Source organism: Aptenodytes patagonicus, chromosome 2 (genome assembly GCF_965638725.1).
Source record: "Aptenodytes patagonicus chromosome 2, bAptPat1.pri.cur, whole genome shotgun sequence".
Taxonomy (NCBI): Eukaryota; Metazoa; Chordata; class Aves; order Sphenisciformes; family Spheniscidae; genus Aptenodytes; species Aptenodytes patagonicus.
In genome coordinates this window covers 98719432-98739591 of record NC_134950.1, presented here as the reverse complement: position 1 = coordinate 98739591, position 20160 = coordinate 98719432, and the positions used below count along the sequence as shown (strand labels likewise).

The 20160-nt window shown below is 40.7% G+C and overlaps 1 protein-coding gene across 1 annotated transcript in view; it reads left to right on the top strand.

The window, feature by feature from the left end:
• Positions 1-5474: 5474 nt before the first annotated feature.
• LOC143157278 (uncharacterized) overlaps positions 5475-20160 on the top strand; it is a 129607-nt gene continuing 114921 nt past the window's right edge. The window contains exons 1-3 of the mRNA XM_076332098.1: positions 5475-5557; positions 8576-8696; positions 10835-11074. Coding sequence (XP_076188213.1) covers positions 5475-5557; positions 8576-8696; positions 10835-11074 — 444 coding nt within the window. The remainder of the gene's footprint in view (positions 5558-8575; positions 8697-10834; positions 11075-20160) is intronic.

Here is a 20160-nt window from a genome sequence, read left to right as displayed (position 1 = left end):
GGTTCTGAAGAAACTATAGGTGGTCTCTCTGTGAATGGTAAGACAGAAATGAGAAGGGAGAGTCCTCTGTTTTGAGGCTGGAGAGGCAAAATCTTTGTTTTGCAGAATCTGGGTAGCTCTGCAACAGACATCCCTCCAGAGTTTCCTCAGTGCATCTTAAGAAAAGTGATTCAAATTCTTTAATTTGTTAGTACTATCATCTTGGATCAAAATCCTGAATGAAAACATCTCTGAGTTTTGGAGAAGTTCAGGTCCTTGTTTATCATACCTACTTTCCAGCCAGATGTAGTTTCCATAACTGTTCAAAATTAGTGTCTTTTAATATTTGTCTTATAAAAGCGTCCACCTTGGTAGCAGGATACTGCCTTCCCATGTTGGTTGGTAGCTCAGTCTTCACTGCGTTGTAGAGATAATGCAATGCTTTACAAATTTATCAAAATGATCAGCCTATAATGTCACTAAATGTATCTGTATTACTCAGTGTAATAAGGCTGTAGCATGACAAAGGAAATCTCACTGCGTTCTGCAGTATCAATTTTAAAAGACAGTATGAGTTCTTCTTTTTTCTAGCTGTTACAAATGGCTCAATTGTCCAAGTTTTTAATTTTATGCTCATGAACAGTGAATTGGTTTAATTTTCTATTTGGAAGGAAAGTTGTGGGGGGGTTTGCTTTGTTGCTTTTTCTCTTTCCCTTTTAAAAACATGTCTGAGAGTTTGTGGCACATTTTTGGCAGAGTGCACCGTGAATAATACTACCATGTGTCCAGGATTTTGACACAACTTTACCTCCTGGTTTGTGGCCATCTCCGAGACAAGGTTGCCCAAATTCCAGGGCAGTGCAATTTTCAGAGCAGGCATTATCAAGCTACAAGACTCTTTGCTTTGAATGAAGGGCATTCATTCCACTTACTTCTCAATGCCTCACTTCCCCGTGATCTCTCTGTAGTTAACATGGAGAGGATAAGCCTCTCAAAATCTCGCTTTGCCTGAAAGGAATGTTAACTTTTCTTGCAGTATTTTTTTTTTCTTCATCTCAAATGGTTCTTCATTTTTCACTTGTTTTGTGGTATATGGTGCCAAGTATACGATGTTGAAAGTCACTGGGAGTGAATCTCCACGCAGCAGCCAAAGCGTGAAGGAGGAGGACTAGGTGGCACTGGTGGAGCTAGAGACATGGATTTTGTTTCTAGTCCTGCTGACACTTTGCTTGGTGAGCTCAGGCAAGTCACTTCTCACTGGCATCTCACTTCTCCGATCTGTAAAAATGGAGCGGACAGGGTTTCCATCACTACAAAACGTTTTGAGATGCAGAGATGGAATTCCTAGGTAAAAGCTTTTATTTGGGCATTTGTTTATGGCTGGAAAGACAGCACACTGTGATGTACCAGTGTGATTTCTCAAGGAGCGGAACGAAGGAAAGCACCAGGATCCTCTGCATGTGGGATCCCTGTGGGTGGTGGGAGGCTGCTGGAGGCACCGCTGGTGGTGTCTCCATGCTGCCTCTGCTGTGCCCTGACCTGGTGAGGAGGACTTGTGGGAAGGTGGACCTCCGCAGCACTCCTCTCAGGGAGTACAATTTCATCAGGGGCAGGGCTCAGCTGGCTGTTTCAAATCGCAATGGGGCAAGTACCTCATCAGAAGGTTGTAATACCAGTGCCAAGACTGACCAAAAAGGGGAGGGTAAATATTTTCCCTAAATGCTCCATTTTTACTAATCAATAGAAAACCAATTCTGTTTTGCTTCAAAGCTTTGCTGAATTTTGTGGGCTTTCTCCTAAGAGGAAAGGATGTCTCTGGGCAGGGTTTTGTTTAATTTTTTCCAAACTGAAAATTACTACAGGAATCAGGTCCTACTGTTTGTGAAGTAGTTTCACAGTGAAAATAGCCAGTCAGTACTGATTAATAGTATTGAGTCAGGTTCTTGCTTTTGCCTGCAGTAGAAACAATACTTATCATTGTGTCTCTAGGCTGAGCCCAGACTGAAAGACCTTTTTCAAATACTGGACTTGATCACGCCCTCTGAAATCATTTGATGGGCCATTTGTGTAATTAGACCACAAGATAGCCAATGAAGAAACTGAGAAAGACGTGTGAAGGAGTTGGCTCACAGCTGAAGCAGCACCTGGTATCAGGACGTGGAGTAGGACAAAGCCGTGCTGTGATTGAGCCTTCTGCCTTCAAACAACGCCCTGCTTTCTCCAGGGCAAGTACAGTACACCCCAGGCGAGCTCTGAAGGATATCCAGTGGTTCCCAGATTTTAGTCACTTTTTTTCTGAAGGTGCCCTCAATGCCTATATTGACTTGAAGCTAAACTGCATTTAATGCCTTCTTGTTGGGAACGCCTGTTGTCAACAATGGGTCATTTTTACAGTCTAGACAATGCTGGTGTCATGATGAGAAACAAGTGCTTAGATGTGTGCGATGGTATATGCCATTGAGAAAAAGCACTTGAGTTAATTCCAGTAAATCTCTGATTCAAGGGATATTGCAGCAATGATTATTCCACATTTAAAAAAAATTATATGGGCTGCTCTGTTTTTGAAAACCTACACATTTTTTCCTCTATTAAATTGCTTCCTGGTGATGGAAATGTCTGAGATTTTTTTCTACTGCATCTACTTTCCTTTAGCTTGCACACCCCTGAGGTAATTAGTGTAGGTTAAAATTTACATAACTGACTTTGGGGTTTTGCAAATAGGAAAGATGGAAATTTATTCAAGGTGGTGAATAATTCATTTTAAAGCAAGTTTCCTGTTTTTTTTTAATCGTGTAGAAGATGTATTACAGACTCATAGAGATTTTCTGAATAGGACCCTAAGCATTGAATTTTTGATATATTTTATTTCCTAGTGTAGGTAAAGAAATATTAACCATGACTCATTGCACTTTTCCTGTTCAATAAGATTTGAATAAACCTAACAAATTTATTAGGTAGATGATAGAGCTTTTTAAAAATTATCATGACACACTGTGACAAATATTTTACTAGGATCCAGAAGAAATAGTTTTAAATCATATTCCCATTGCCACTTCAGAGGCAGAGAGATGGAAAACAGTGCAGTTCATACAGAGAACCCCAATTCACATTTTCTTTTGAATATTCATTATTTAATTAAGATTAGGAAGATAAACAAGGGGATTGGATAGCTATGGGAGTCTGGTAATATAATCAATTTTAAAAAAAAATATTCTCTACTTCTGGCTCGACGTAAGCCTGGACTGGAAATGTCTGAATGTTGTAATATTATGGCTACTTGATATTTTACATGAAGTGAGTTTTCTATTTCATGTTATTTCTTAATCTAAGTGCCCACCTCAGAAAAATAGCTATTCCAGGCATCACCAAGGGTTGGACCCAGGAGACAAATTATGAACCAAGCCCTCCTCCTGCCTTCTGAACTCTAGCTTTAACTACTTCAGCCCAACTTTAAAGCCCTTCCCATCTGCCACTAAACTCTAGAAATGCCCCATGTCTTTTGGTTGGTAGTTTTTATCATTAAACTTTCTCAGGGACTTTGAGCTCTCTTGCTGGGCACCGTCCCAAATGCCCCAGCTGTGGCAGACTGACTCCTGAGTCTCAGGGGTGAATGTTGCTGCTTGGTCCTGGCTGCTGCTGGGATGGGTCCTCTACACCTGCAAGAGCATGTCCCTGTAGGGCAGCCGAGGAGGAACAACCTGCCCTTTCTCTTGGCGCGTTCCCTGGTGGCTGCAGTCCCCACTGGACTGTGGGAAGTGACGTGGGGGGGGTCCAATCACCCTAACCAGACAGCTGCCAGCTCTGCTGGAGCAGAGCTGGGACCGGAGCCAGCTCCCAGCCCTTCCTGGGGAAGCGGCGTAGGTGGTGATTCACTGGGCTGGGGAAAGAAAATCAGTGCCAGCGTTTGTGGGAGCAGGAGAGAAAAATGAGCCCCAGTCCCTGCCCCAGGGAATCCTAGTGCGCTTCAGCCCAAAGCTGTCCAGGAGCAGGAAGGCTTGGTTCCCACTAACCGAAGAGCAGTGGTGGAAGGAGTGTTGCCCATGACACAGCTGCCACAGGGAGAGCTGGAAGGTCTCGCTTTGAGCTAGTTTGGTCATGTCACCTTTGTAATCATGTATGTGTGATGCTTGAGCAGGGCCTGGAGGATTTATTGCATCCATCTGAGGCTCTCTTCTGGGACTACCAACAAATCATACTGTACTTTAAGGCAAGCATGTTGTCTCTGCTTTAATTTTACAGGGTTTAAACAAGTTATGTTAAAAGCTACTCACACAGGCTTTTGTAATATGTTTTTGTAGTCTGTTTTTATACTCTGATAATTTTCACTTTGGAAATAAGCAGGATGCTTTGCAAATAATTTTCCCAATGCTTAGTCTTCAACAGAGATTCCTAAGCTTCCTTGAAAATGGCCAGATATTTGTGAAAAAGTTTAGAGATTTGGAAGAAAGGAGAGACTTCAACAGCCAGATATGGAGCCTCCGATGGGGAATTTTTCTCCATTGACTATTACGTTGTTTCCCTACCAAAATGTTTTTTGGCTTTGAGGCTTGATGAAAGTGGAAGGGCAACATAATTTTACGCTGTTTAGATGACAGTATATGGTAGACAGTAGCAAGCCTCCTTGTATATTGGTAGTGTTGCATGCACATTTTATGATGATCTCAGGGATGCCAGTAGGAAGCATGAGATTTGCCCTTGAACATTCAGCGAGATCTCTGAACGTGCAGGTCAGGGAGAAGAATTTTGTTTTCCTGAGTCTACAACCTGGGTTATTGTTTTCAGGTTTTGCACAGAGAACACAGTCCAAAAAGATGTGGATGCTGGCTTCTTGATGGACTGACTTTTTCAGCTTGCTGTGCAAGAGTAAAATAACTTGAGGCCCTCCAGCTTCGTGCTAGAAAGCTGCAGAACTGCAGGGGGAGAGGACTGCTCGTGCAAGTTAGCCTCCTATGCGTTGCCACATCCAAAAATGCCAGTCCCTCTTACCAAACATTTAAAAACAGCTGTGGTGATACAAGGCCTCAAGATCTGGAGTAGATTTAAAGTGAGGCACATTGTGGGCTCTCTGGTAGTCTATGACTAACTGTTTTGCATGTTATGTTTTGTTGTGCGTGTACAAACACACTTATACGTGCATATACATATTTATGCATATATATGACTGTTAGGCGTAGTAAAAATAAGGACTGTAGGGCACTGCCATGCACAAGTATACATTGTAACAGTCAAGCTTTTAAAACGAGATTAGAGCTCAGTTTCCCTTGGAAATAATGGAGTAAACATATGGAAAAATATATGGAAAAAAGTTATGGAAAAAATAATGGAATAGAGTAATGATGGCTGAAATTCTTAATTGCTTCTGAAAACCTTCAACCAGAAGACCTAAGGCAAACCTTTGAAAAATTGCACTTTTATAGCTTTTATTTCCATGTTCTTTCTGTACATTCAGAAAAATAATGTAGTTTTTTTTTTCTTTTTTTTTTTTTTTTTTTGTCATGTGGGACTCAAAGCACCACAAGGAAGTCTCTCACCATAAGAAACAAAAGTTGCGAGCCAGGATTCATGAACTCTTTCAAAGGTATGTCAGATAAGGGCTACTTTGTACTTCTATCCAATGTGCTTTCCTTCCAAAGGTCTTTCAGTGCTTTACAGATATTAATGAGTGGAACTTCTCCCAAACAAAGGACCTCAGGCCTAGAAAAATTAAGCCTGTGCTTTTGAAAGAGACCTCTGTTTTGGATACCTCCGTTTTCAGATACCCAGCTTGGGCTGTAATTTTTAAGTGCTACACACAGTGCACTTCAAAAGTTGACCAAATGGCTTCTCCCAGTGCCCTTCATCCCTGCCTCTGAATTACCCTTAGAGAGTGAAGGAAATATGAATTGGAGTAATGTTTTTGTGATCAAGCTATAGGCAACCTTCAGATAAATACATGCATCAAATTATCTGTAAAGAAATGAATGGAGGAAATAAATAACCCTCGTGGATACAGCCAAGGAAGCTATGTTCTGCTGTGACAGCTGATGAGCATGCTGGTGAGCATAAAAGAGGCCTAACTTAACTGAATAAATTATTCTCTTGAATCTAATACCCAGCAAAAGGAGGGAAAGGAGAAAACTGATGCAACCCGAAAAGAGATCAAATGCGGTTATTTAAATGTTTGATGTTCAGTAATGAAAACTGTTTACCTTCATAATTGTGTATTAGCAGCTAATAAAGGCAATAGATACAGTAGTTTAAAAGTAATAAAATCAACAACAAAGTGTATTTAATTTTAAATTGAATTGCAAGCAAATGGGTGTCCTAATGAACCCCTGTGTCAATGCAGCTCTAACCAAATTAAGTGAAATAATTTCCATCATGAGAAACTAAATAAGTACAAAGTTCCAAACAGACCATTCTTCTCGAGCAGAGAAGTTAAATTCTCAGATGTTTCAGCTCTACAAATTAGCTAGAGACGTTCAAGAAGCATCTTCTGTTACTTCCATTTAGGACAACTGGACCCAAGTTGACTTGACTGCAGCTCAAGGATAAAACCTCATAGGTGGTTGACCTTGTGCTTCTTGTATTCAGTCTTTAGCACTAAAATTTTGTCCTTAGTTCTCATCGGTCCTGGCTTGGGCAAAATTCCCAGGTATGTCTTGGGGACTAGCATCTACACAGACCTTCCAAGCAATTTAGCTATTGCCTGGGCATTTACATGATGCAATTCTACTGGTAGAGGAATCTGGAAAACAGCTTAGCTATGCACCAGTGGTAATTTTACTGCTGTAAATGTCAATATATGGTTCTTAAAAAAAAAAAACCAACAACAACAAAAAGGCATAGTTCTGAGTAGAAACTGATTTGTAGCAATATGCCAGGAACTTGGAGACAGACTGGGATGTTTAGCATGATTTGCAGAGTCTCTGTAAATAGTTTTCTTGATAAAGAACCATGTTAATTGTACAAATGTGGAGGCTTCTCACATTATCACCTAGAATGCAGAGGAGGAAAAGGAATGAAGGCACTGGAATTGAATTTTCCAAAAGCAAGTCAGAAAATACTGAAGGAATGCTTCAGAAGTGCAGTCCAGGGAAATGTTTTGTGGTTTTTTTTCTTTTTTTTTTTTTGAATGAACACCAAATTTTAGCATTTTCTTTTGTGGCTAAAAAATTAACTGAATATGTGGCTTGGTAACCTAAGAGAGCCTGTCCTCTGACTGCCTGTGTTGTAGATGCCCAAGCTAATCCTGAATTGCAACTGTACCTGATGCAGTGATTTCTCCTTGGTCCATATGACTCCTCTCAGTACATTGTAGGCAGCTCCCTTGACCTCCAGGGTGGCAGGTGGCTGGCCCATGGCCACAAACAGCCTGCTCAGCCTCCAGCTCCTGAGAGCCGCTGTGTCTTTCTCTGTGCTCTGCTACCTGCCCCAGCTCCACCTGCAAGTGTGTCTGGAGCATTGCCAGCGCTGGTGTGGCTGACCGATCCTTCCCAGCCTTTTAAAGTGGGTTGTGGAAGCAAGAGCTGAAGTGTTTTGAAGCCAGCAGAGCGTCTACAGATGTTTTTACTTAGGACCATTTCTATTTAGATACTGGTGCTGAGTAGGGACAGAGGAATTGCTCACAGTTCTGTGTCTGTTGAAAGACAGGATGGGATTGCTAAAGGATACAGCTTTATAGTGCTTATTGTAAATGACTTAGTTTTGTATTTGCTCCTGCTGTGCTCTAGGAACAAGGCTTTCTCCATAGGGTACTGTGCCTTTTGTGTATCCTGTGCACTGAGCAGGGCAGCACTGGGGTATCCAGTGTAGGGCTGTTAAGCTATTTGCTGGAGTTCTGCATTGCTACAGGGACCTCTCTTTAAAAGAAAAATATCTTTGAGCTGATATAATTACCCCCAAAATTACTTTAACTACACAAGAAGTTAACATATGAATGCCAAGAGAAGGTTTAATGGTTCACATACAGCTGAAAATTTCTGTGTGTGTGTGTGTGTATATATACATGTATATATGACATATAGTTTATATATATAGTTTTTGGTATATATAAAATAAGATCTTTTAGAAGATTTATAAATTATATAAGATTTATATATAAATTTATAAGATTTTTTTTTTTGGGAAAAAAAGGGTAAGATTTATATATATAATAAGACTTTTTCAGTGGTTTAAAGCAACCCAGTCCCCAGGGAACCAATGGTTTCCAAAAACCCATTCCAGTTTATTGAAGCTGTCAGTTGGTCCTGAAAGTGTGGACAGAGGCAATGGTTTCCTACTTTAATATTCTTAACCTAGAACCCGAGCCCCAACACTGAGCTGATTATACACGGGCAGTGAAACTTTAGGTTCCTTATGTTGACCTGTGGCACAGACTGACAAATATTGGTCGTGTAACTGGGACTGTGACTGCATTTTTCGTGTGCCGCTTTTTGAAGCCTAGTCATTTCTCTGCTTAGCACCTTGTTTCTCCTGGGTGCCCTGCAAGGTTTATGATATATTCAAGGAAAACATTGAACTGCGATGTATTTCCAATGGCGAGTGCTTTCTGTATCTGCATTGTAGTTAATTTCTTTTCAGTTCTTCTTCCCTGTTGCCTTTCTAACTGCTGCAGAGTGGGACATCAGCCACTGAAAGCAGAGGAGAATGAATGTGAAGAAGAAATGGTAGCCAGCTTTGGTAACCTTGCAGATGTGAATACTGGCTTAAATGGAGCAGCAGGACCTTGTGGGAAGGTGAGGTTCTCCATGAGTGCTCTTTTCCCTGACGCGAACTGCTAAATGACTAGATCAATTGCATTGCATTATTATTTCTTCTTCTTTTCCTTTTCATAGTTTAAGAGGATAGAATTTAGCAGGTTTCAAAATATGCTTTCCAGCAGAAGTAACCATACGCTTAAAGAGAATGTCTAAAGCTATTAATGATGAATCATTTGGGCATGGCAAGAGTTCTTCAAAACAGTTTGTCAGTGCTGGCCAAGCAAAGTCTTTCAGCAGGAGACGAGACAGCTATGCCACCATGCAAATGAGACAGGCTTGAAATATGATGAATCTTCTATCTCCTTTTCCTACTCGACTGACACTCGCTTTGAGGAAGGTTGTAAATGCAAGAGAGATTGTGGTATAATTCCTCAGACTGGCGTTTCTGCCCCCCAGTCACTATTCGATTATCTTCCAAATTGCTGTGTTTCAGAGAGATAAAGATTTTTTATGGCTTGCTGACTTGAAACAACCAGAAGAGCCAGAAAAGAGATGGCTAACCGGCCATGCATAGTAATTCCATTGGTAAATGACAAAATCTTTGTTTGTATGACATTTCCAAAATTACTACAGAAGATGAATCTAAAATACAAAATGTCACATTTGGCATGCAAAACTATCACAATATATTTCAGTATAAAATTCATAGAGGCGTTTAATTTAGAATGTGTTTAATAACGAAGTCTGCCTGCATCAGTAATCCTGCCTTGAGGTTTAAAAAGATTGTCTTATTTATTCACATAATGTTAATTTTTTTATATATGATTCAGAAACCAAAAATATTAAGGTTAAATCTTCATTGTTAATTAAGATTTTCTAATTAAGCTGAAAATAATTGTCATTCAGATTAGTTGTTAAGTATGGTTTGTGTTGAGAAACAAAGGAAGTTTAACAAATTCAACTGTTTATTTAACTGCTTAATTTAATTCCAGAAGCTTTCTATCTATATGGAAATATGCTATCTCTTCCAAAATAAATCCAAGACAGGATTAAAGAAGAGATTATTAGCTACTGTAGGCTTAAACTGTGAGACTAGTAAACCTAGTAGTCAAGGTAGCCATTTGATTCTGAAATGTGGCATGAGTTCTTGTATTGCATTGCATCAAAAGACGACGACCTAGCACTAGTGTTTTCTCAAAATAATGGAAGAAATTGATTCCTTGGGGGAAAAAAAAATATCGCTGATTTGAAGCACTAAATAATTAGTTATGGCAGAAGCAATTTTATCCATTGAAGTCAACACTGGAGCCAAACTGGGACTCCCTCTTATGTGCCTGACCCTGCAGATTGCATTTGGGCAGCACTGGAGTGTCCAATGGCATAGTGGGACGGACCCTACGCCTTTACTCAGGCAAGACTTGTAAGGATCGTACTGCTGTGTCTGTTCCCCTCTGCCAGCCTCTGCTCTATAAGCTGAGCGTACAAGGAAAGCACCAGAAAAGCATTTCTGATATGCAGCACAGCATTTATTCCATACTAAACATTCTGTAACTCAGACAACATCTTGTCAACAGCAAGCAGATGTTTCCTTTTGTCTGGACTTGGAATAAAGGTGCCTGTAGGGAGTTGTTATTAAATTCTACACGTGTTGCACTTTGATTACTATTTTTAAGAAAATCTGATTATATGATAATCAGAAGGTGAAAGGATAGTCTGCATATTACACAGCACTAATAGCTTTGGCAAGGCTAATAATTAGTATAAAAACATGGCCTGCCCTGTCTTTCACTCTGTGCCTGCAGCCTGCTCATCACATCACGTATTGTGCCTGTCTTGCAAAGCATGCTGTATTTTTGAAGGTGTTGTTTTCCAGTTAATTCTGCCTTATTATTGCAGACTAATGGCTTCTGGTGTCATACTTCAACAGCTCCACCTTCCCCCCAAGGATGCCGAACATTTTATTAGTAGTATTTGTATTATTTTTTTATCTGTCATCTCTATGACTTTTGACCTCCCTAATTGCAGATCCTCGGTTAGCAATAGGTAATTGCAGGTTGAACAAGAAGCATGTTGTCTGCTTTTCGGTAGTTATTTTCTTGAAGAAATTTGTTCTTGCTAATTGTATGGTTAAAGTCGGCTCAACCCAGATCAGTAACTCAGAGCCTTCATCCTAGGTTGACTGCTCCAAGGCACCGCAGCTGATAGAAATTCACGTCAAATGCCTGAGGGGAGTCAAAGATAAGGTTCCTAAAGGCCACTACACCCTCAAAGTTTCTGTTCTCAGCCGCTTAGGTGGTGGCTTGCTGGAGTGGCCCAAACTGAAGGAGCAGCCTCGAGCCAGGACAACGCTGCCTGTTAGTCACGATGGAAACTTCTACAACACTGAAATCTACTTTGGACAAAGTATCCAGACAGTAAGCAACACTTCTTAAATATGCTGTCTTTGCTTTGAAAGTTAAAACACATCCGCTCTTTCTCCTTCAGGCTTATATATTTAATGCATTCCATCATGTTCATAATTTATTTAATAATTTAAGGTGCAATTTAGGAAGGTGCAATTTTTTTTCCCCTAGGTTAACCCTCATCACTCACTCTAAAAGTGCTAAATATACACTACATCATATAGTGTTGTCAGCTAATTTTAAATTTTACTTTTATTCTCTCTTATCTATGCAGCTTGTCAGCTCTGTAATTTGATTTCTGTAAAGTAGCTTTAGAATAATAAATGAACGAGTGGGTGTGTATAAACACATGAATGCCCAAATCCTTCTGTGAGTTTTTAGCTCCATTGACCCCCATTTGCCAAAAAAGCAGCATTTGGATTATTTTGGAAGGAGCCCAAACACTTGAGGCTCTATTCTGTCTTTTGCGACTGAGGCACACATATTTTCCTGCCTAAGCATGCTGTGCATGGCAGGATTGTTGTGTGTCAGTTGCTCACTGTTGTAGCTAATGCCTAGTGCTGGTTGAAACATTGGTCTCAGATAAACTCTCTGGCACATGAAAGCTTCTTTACAGTTTGAAAAACAACCCCCACCTCTCTCAGCGTGGGTTTTTTTGTGTGTTATGAGACATTGGTAGAACGAGGAGGAAAGTTTTTTCTGTTTTCAATTATTCATTTTGCAGTATGACCTGAATGGTAGATTTCCTTCTCCACCCCTTCTGTTGTGCAAAGTGTTGTGTAGATACAGGACAGACAGTCCCTATCTCAGAGAGCTTTCAGATAAAGCAACTTTTATGTGTGGCACTGATGCTTTCAGTTACTTGCAGATAGGTCATTTCAGCTATTGGGTTTGTGATATATAAAATGCTGCTAAGTCACATTTTCTGCTTTTTAATTGTTTATCATCTGTAATGGATAACAAACAGTGTCTGTAAATACAGCTGTTGGTATGAAAAGAATCACATCTATAGAGAGGGAAATTTTGAATGTGACTGTCACATGATGTTAAAACAAATACATGTATCTGTCAGAGAAATCACTGAGCTGGGATTCCTCCCTAGGCAGGACACATGCATCCTGCCTATTGCCTCGAAGACAAAGTACTGTCTTCTCAGGCTTCATTGAAAGGAGAAGACTACGGGCAGTACAACTGAACGACTCCAGCATGCCCTGCCTCTTGCTTTCAGCATCGTGTTTCTCCTGGGTCTTGCCTGCTGCTTTTGTTCCTACCTGGGGAATGTCCCCTGTTCAAAACTACATATCTCTGTTCTCAGTACTAAGCAAGAGCTAGTTCAGATTGACCCGTCTTTTGTCCAGCTGCTTCTCAACGCAAAGGAACTCCTGACATGGATTTGTGAAGAGTATGTGCAAAGTCCATGTACTTGTCTTTCTGTTAGTCTTTACTGGGTTGTGCGGACACCTCAGTAACTGCTTAGAGGTGGCTACTATGCTTCATCCGAAGGTCTGAGAGAAATGCTTGGTAGTTTTACCATTTTTCTAGAGTTTGCTTTAAAGTCCTCTTTGAGTCTCACAGAGGACATTTAATTAGCATCTTCACCAAACTTCATTTTTAGCCTAGTGAACCAGGGTGCAGGTCTTGGGCAAGTCCACTGAAAATGCAGGACCAGGAGGAGATGTTGGATTAAATCACCTTCTGATGATTCCCTGTCTTCATTACTGTATAATGGTCAGCAAAATCTTAATTTCATCATTTTAGAGAACCTCCTCCACCAGCTCATTTTGAAGACATAGGTGTTGTAACCTGAACAATTCTGCCTTTCTGTTCTTCCACCTTGGTATTGGCCCATAACCTTAAGGTATGTTTCAAAAGAAACCCTTAGGATCTGTGTTGAGATGAGGCAAATTTTAGGCTTCAGATGGTTAGCATCTACTGCAAAACTTAGTGTAAGAAGTAGGTCTTAGTGGTGAGCTCCAGATGAGCATCTGGGTTTGAACACAATCATATACAGCGCTACTGCCCTGAGATATATTACGGGGGGGAAAATACAAGTGCTCACAAATGAAGAATAAGCTTTTGTTTTCATTGGCCAGAATAATGATAGGAGTTCAGTGTAAACATGGTGAAAATGAAGACATGCATGCTTGATATTGAAGGAAAGCTGAGTTTTAACTAATATGTTAGAGAAATTATTCCAGAACACTACATCCTTCCAAAAATAATAACCCTGTCATGTCGGCAAAGTTAGTGTCAGCATGGGTTACCTGCTGCATACAGAAAGTGCTGGTCATGTAAGTTAGATCTGCCTCAGGGCTAGTCTGACTTGTGCACCCGACCTTTCAAAAATGTTTTTTGTTCATTAATCAATGTTCTTTGCTCCAGCTTGCCAGCTTCCCTTCTTACCCCTCCTTCACTGTCTTCCTTTTTAGTTTGTCAACCCACCTCCCCCAGTAACCTCTGACTGCGTATTAGACAGTGGCTCCTAATAGCTCCTGTTGAATTTTATTTGGCTTTCAGTAAGGCCAGACATTCACACGAGTAATTTTTTTCCTTAAATTATGCTGGACAAAACACGTATGAATGCTTTGGATTGGGATAAAATGCAATTGCTGTTTCAAATGACAATTTTAGGAATCGCAACTAACAGCATGATCTGAAGGGGACTTGTTTTAGACCCAGCATTTCAAGGACGTTTTCATATATTTAGTTTATGCAAGGGAACTTTAGACTTAGACGGGTTAATGCTGTCTGGTTTAGGTGAAGCAAGAGCTATTTTGGAACTTCACCTACATTATAACACGTACTGAACCTGAACTCAAGCTGAGATTCAAAAAATGCAGTAGGTTAACTCTGGTGGTAAAGAAGATTTGTTCTTAAACATTCAATATACTCTTGCACTGCCTGATTTTTGTCAGGTCTGGAATGAAAGTTGAGAAAGGAGATGAGATGATTACTGTGCATCTAATAAGGCAGTTACTACAATTAGACTGTCCTTGGCAGCGCCTGCGCAGATGTGACTGCATCATCTTTACACTAGACCAAGGATTTTACTAGTATAATTTCCTTATTGCTGTCTTATGGTGGCTAAGATTCTACTATAGATAAGAATCATAGAATCATTAAGGTTGGAAAAGACGTCTAAGATCATCGAGTCCAACCGTTGACCCAACACCACCATGCCCACTAAACCATGTCCCTAAGCGCTGCATCTACACGTCTTTTAAATACTTCCAGGGATGGTGACTCAACCACTTCCCTGGGCAGCCTCTTCCAATGTTTAACCACTCTTTCAGTAAAGACATTTTTCCTCTAAGAACTTAAGAACTAAGTAGTCAGTAAACATTTTTCGTTCAACAATTACAAAAATAAGAACAAATCCTCACTTCTCAGAGTCAAAATATTCATTGGCATCAATGGAATAAAAATTGGAGTGTAGCTAAAATGCTTATCTTCTTTAAAAAAAAAAAATGTTTTCAGCTATAATTTCAATTATCAGGACCAAAATATTTTGCTGTACATCACAAGTTTCACCTACTAAGAGAAGGAACCTTTAAAGAAGGTGTTCCTATGTCAAGTATTTGCAATAAATTATAAACATTTTTGGAATGCTTTTCCAGAAAAAATATTGCCTGTTAGGAAGTGAGTTTTTGTTCAGAAGGGGAAGTTCAGATAGGAAATCTTTGGCTATTGCGAAGAGCACTATAAGCCAATGAGACTGCCTGCAAGTGACATTCATGAAGCTGTCCAGTCACCTGGGATGTCAGTCCAAGACTGTTGGGGAGAAGCAGGGACAATCGAGTCAGTGTTGGGCTCCCCAGGCTGCTTTCTAACTCCGGCCCTGCTGCACCCGTTCGGCATCGGTCTTTATTCTGTGCCAGCCTTCCAAAATTGGCACTTCAGCAAAAAAAAAAAAAAAAGAGCTCCAGAAGTATGTGAGCACTGGCGCTATGCATTTTCCTCAACGTACCTGGAACTCAGGATAGCACTAAATCAGTTCATATGCATATAAAGCCACAGTTGCTGACAGAACAGTTCACAGATCTGTAGATTTTTAAAGAGTATATCAACTGGTTAATATTTATGTATCAGTGTGGCAAGGTACTAGCAATATTATAACAGTAGCTGGGTACCATTTTGTTTAACTTGAGGGAAATTCAATATGAATAAAACAGCAACTTTTCAAACATGACATTTAATCCACGCGTGTAAATCATACTAGGAGATCTATTATTCATTATTAAAAGAGCACCATATTTTTATTACACTGAAAATGAAACACAAATGCTGTGAAAAATTTAGTGCCTTTTCCTGAAGTTTCAGGACACTTATCATGCAGTCATCTAGCAGGGGCTGACACTCATTTTAAAATATAGCTACAAAATTAATACATTTGAACTCTTTTGCTTGGAAAAAGAGGATGTTCTATTTCACTGAATGAGGTGGATTTATTTTTTATTTAAGGCTTCCTAAATACTTAAGATGGCAAAGTACTTCGGTAATGTTCACATTCAGAGTTAGATATATAACGAATAAAGTTCATATCTTTGTTGTTATTAGTCATTTCCAGCATTTTCTTCCCTGAAGTGCATTTTGAAAACTACATATATCAGAAACTGATTAACATGACCTAAGGTATTAATTCTTAAAATATGATGAAATAAACAGTTTCAAGGACCTTATTTTCTGTATGTCAGCAGCTGTCTAAGGACTGTGATGCTTTTAGTAATTACAAAACAAGGTATCATTAGGAAAAGTAGAGCACAAACTTTTTTTCTCTCCCCCCCTCCCTTTTATTCTTGAGCAAAACACTGGCACAGATGAAGAACATTTAGCTCTAGGACACTTTATAGGACATAACATAAGAATTTGATACACTATGAAAAAAGATAGGAAGTAATAATGCTTGGCAGTGCCAGAGGACTTTCAAAATGAGAGCCACTTAAATTCTCCCTGGATGCAATTATTTGTAGTTGGGATGATAAGGTGCTACGTGAACCTTTTGGTAAATGCAAGAACTAAGCTTAGGCAGACGCAGGTATTTATTTGAAGACTGCAGGTTTGATGTTTTTTTCACACAGCAGGAACACATACTTATTACTACTTCTATTTTGTTTATCTGAGTTTGTTTGGGGTTTCGGTCTTTGACTGCTATTTGCTAAATGTCTTTTTGCAACAGCTCCTCAAAACGCATGTTTTCAGAGCAATTCTGTTCCAGCTGTGTCACACCCCTGTGCCATCCTGGGGACAGACCTGTGCGGCATGCTGCGAGCAGCCCTTGCACTGGGTGCTGATTGCACCACGGGGCCAAGGGCCCCACACTGCTCTGGCTGGCTGCTAGACCTTCAATAGTCGGCGAGTCTTTCTCCTTGCTGTGGGCCCAGCAGGAAGTGTCATGGGGACCTCCTTCAGCCCAGTGCTGTGCTGTGCACAGATCTTGTTCCAGCCACGAGCTGCAGCTGGGTGGTTTCTCTGGAGACCGTTGCTGCCTGTAGATGGACTTTCCCAACACGGAAAGCTCCATTTCTAGCACTGTGGGAAGACTTGAAGGGATTCATTAAGCCTGGTGTGCTGACATTACAAAGCCATTGCATATTAGAATCTATTGCATCTACTGTATTTAGTATTATGCAATTGATTTACATATGCAAAAGGTTACTATTTACCCCACGTTTTGTTTTCGGTAATTAATTGGAGTTACATTTCATATGACATCTAGTCAATGTGCTCTGGTGGAGGAGTTCTTGAAAACGCTCACTGGACTGTACCATGTGTGCTCCTTCAGCTTAGACCAATGTATACTGCTCAAAGACCTCAGAAATGTGGCCTACATTATAATGCATCATATCTAACTAGGGTAAGGTATGTGGTCTGCATTGGCAAATCTAGCAGACATATGTTACAAATCAGGAGTGTCTAGGGACAGGCTTTTATTTTGGACCACTCCATGGCCTATTCCCTACCTAATGGGAAATTATATCTGTAAGAGAGCTTGACATGAGCCATTGGATACAATAGTTGTACAAAAGTCATATATTATCTGGGGCAGATCAGTGGGAAAGGCAGAATGCAGCAGCCCCTGTCTGTATCCTTAGCTCCAAGTAAGCTCCAAACAACAGAGGACACCAAGAGCAAAGTAAATGACCGCCCCAACAAAAAATGCTGTTGAGTGAAAAAATAGAGCAATTCCATGACTCACCAGAGCTGGCAGCCTGGAACTGTGAAAAGGGGCTTAAGCCGTGTTTTGGTCCATATCTACAAGTCGTGGGAGCCAGAAAAACATCCTCAGAAGACACTTTTTTTCCTTAAAATATCTGGTTTTGAAGCATTTAATGTTTTAAATATTTATCTGTGAACTCAGGATGAGCAGGTTAGTTGCAAAGCTGTACTACAGAAATAGGAAGAGTACTTCATGCCACAAAATTTAAAAAAGTGATCCTGTTTAAGTATGCAATTTTTAAGCAGAGCACACAAGGAAAAGGGGAATTGTTATCAAGAGTCAGTCTTCCTGTTTCTTTGCTGGAGGGGTGTTAGCTGAGCCCCTGGAAAGAGAGCAGAGCCCGAAGAGGTCTGGACCATCTGGGAAATACTGCAGGAGCGTGAACTCCACATTGGCACAGCTTCCCTGGTGAAGGGAGCATTGCTGTGTCCCAGGCTGGACTGAAGCTTAAGGAGGAAGGGGATACTGTGCTACACGAGGCGTGATGGGGAGTCTAGAACAGCATCAGGAAAGAGACCCAAGATGGAGCAGCTGGTGCAGCAAAAAGGAGAGGAAAGCTGCCTGCTCCTGCACCAGAGCCCAGGGCAGGCAGAGTGGTGCTGCTGTGTGACTCAGCCCTGCGTGCCGAACGAGCCACATCTTCCTGAGACTCCTTGGCTCTGACTGGTTTCTGAGCAAAGTACATGTCCTTTTGACACAAAAGAAATAGTCTGCTGTTTCGTGTCAGTGGCCTACATTATCCCAGGAAACTCATGCTCTGACAGTGCTGGAATCAAGCTCAGGAATAAATGAGACGGGAGTGGCAGGAGAAGGAACTGGTGTTCCTGCCTTCCTCCTACAAAGACAATTTCTCCCCTCACAAGATGAGGTCAGAATCCGCCCAGGCTGGTGGTATATCACCAGAAATGCTCGGGGAGGCTAGCAGTGGCTGTACCATACATTACTACTCCCTGCTGGTCAAAGAACAGAAAAGAATTAGCAGCAGATGTGCCAGGACAATTAGCAACAGATGCAGAGGCTAAAGCTCACAGAATGCAAACATTATTGCCCTGTATTTGGGAAGATAAAAGGCCAGATTCTCGTCCTCTGGTGCAAGGTAGTCCTGCCGCATGTGATGCTGCTGGAGTTAACTATGCCCTGAGTTATCTCTCCTAGAGGAAAGGGAGGCAGTGGGGAATCATCGCTGCTCTGGTAGCATGGAAGAGGGCAGGAGGTGTTTCCATCGAGGCACTTGGTGCAGCTCTGGGAAGGCGCCAGGGTGCTTTGGTACAGTGTGTCAGGAGAAATCCTGCTCGCTGCCACTGCTGCGGGACTGAGAGTGGTGAATAAATTGCCTGCTTACAGATGCTGCTGCCCTGTGCTCCATGTGGCTCATCCGTGATCCCGAGCTCGTGTGCTGTGCCATAACTGCTTCTGGTCCATATTCCCCCACAATCAGGGAGGTTGGGATACTGGGTCACAGGAGAGATGGTGGTACTGCATAAAGGTTTAAGGAGATCTGCAAGCTGCAGGGAGAGGAATCAGGGAGTCATTTGACCTATGTCAGGCTTGAAAGGTCTGTTCTCTTTTTCAGAAAATAGAAAAAAACCCCCATATATACGGGAAAATGAATGGTAGTGCACTGCACGGTCGTCCTTTGATTTGTGTGTTATTTTGTATTCAGATACCTGTTCAAAGACAGGCAGCGATGGAAAGCTGGGGAAGTAAGTTTCCACCTACTCCAGGACATTCTGATGATAGATAGGACTTTTGGAAAACCCTAATAACATGATATTTTTTTTTTATCTCAGTCCGTGTTTCTATTCCCTCTCTTCTGGCCTTTTATAAATTTCAAAGTTACCCAAACACTTCCCAAGAATGCCCTTCCCTCTGCCTGTATGCTGGCTTTGCATGTAAACAGGGAGGGCTTGATATCTGGTTGTGAAAGCTCCACCTTATTTTGGCAATAACAGCCTCGTCTCCAGCACAATTCATTTTACATAGTGAAGTAATTTTTTATTTGTTAATGAAATAGTTTGATGGGAACTGCTCCTATTTAAAAGGTTTTCTACCCATGTTTTACACCAGTGAGTTTCATTTGCTGCAGTTTTCATAATCAGAAACAATGAGCCGTTAATTTCTGTGGTGTTTTGCAAGATTATTCTATGTAATAAGTAAACATTGAATTGCCTTTGCATATTATAATTAACTTTAATCCATTTGAGTTGCACATGTTTAGTGGTCAAATTTTTGTGTTATGTGAATTAAGTAATGTAATTTTTGTCCTTTTTCTTCTAAAATGAAAGTATTTGAAGGTGCAGAGGAGTGAAGCAAAGGTTTATTTCTTCTCTGACAAGGTTAAAGCCCAAGAGTAAGTCAGACAGAAACCCCAAAATCCTCACACTGGAACTGTTTATTGAAATATTCAAATAGAATTCATTCTCTCTCTAGAGTAAACGATTTCTTTGCTGAAATTATGGTGGCATATGGGGAAGTAAGATATATTACAATAAAACTGATATAAAACAGTTGAATTCAGAAATAGTGGCAAGAGATAATTTTAGTTCACTATGATTTAATTCAATTAAATGCAACACTGTTAACTGCAGACTAAGAAGAATTACTTGCGCCTGTGCAGGCACACGCAAGCATTATTTATTCTCTGCTACATCCCTCTTTGCAGAAGAAATTAGACCAGTAAAAAGTGGGTGCTGGATGCTTTCATAGCACTGTAAAAGGCTATATACCTCACAGACCTCAATGGAAATTTTACCTGAGCAAGGAGAAACAGTGGGCTAAGGTGCTAGAGAGTAGACTCATTAAAACCCAGGAAGCTGTATTTACGTAGTATGCTCTCTTTGAACATCAACAGTGTTGGTGCAGGCTTGTGGACTAACTTACC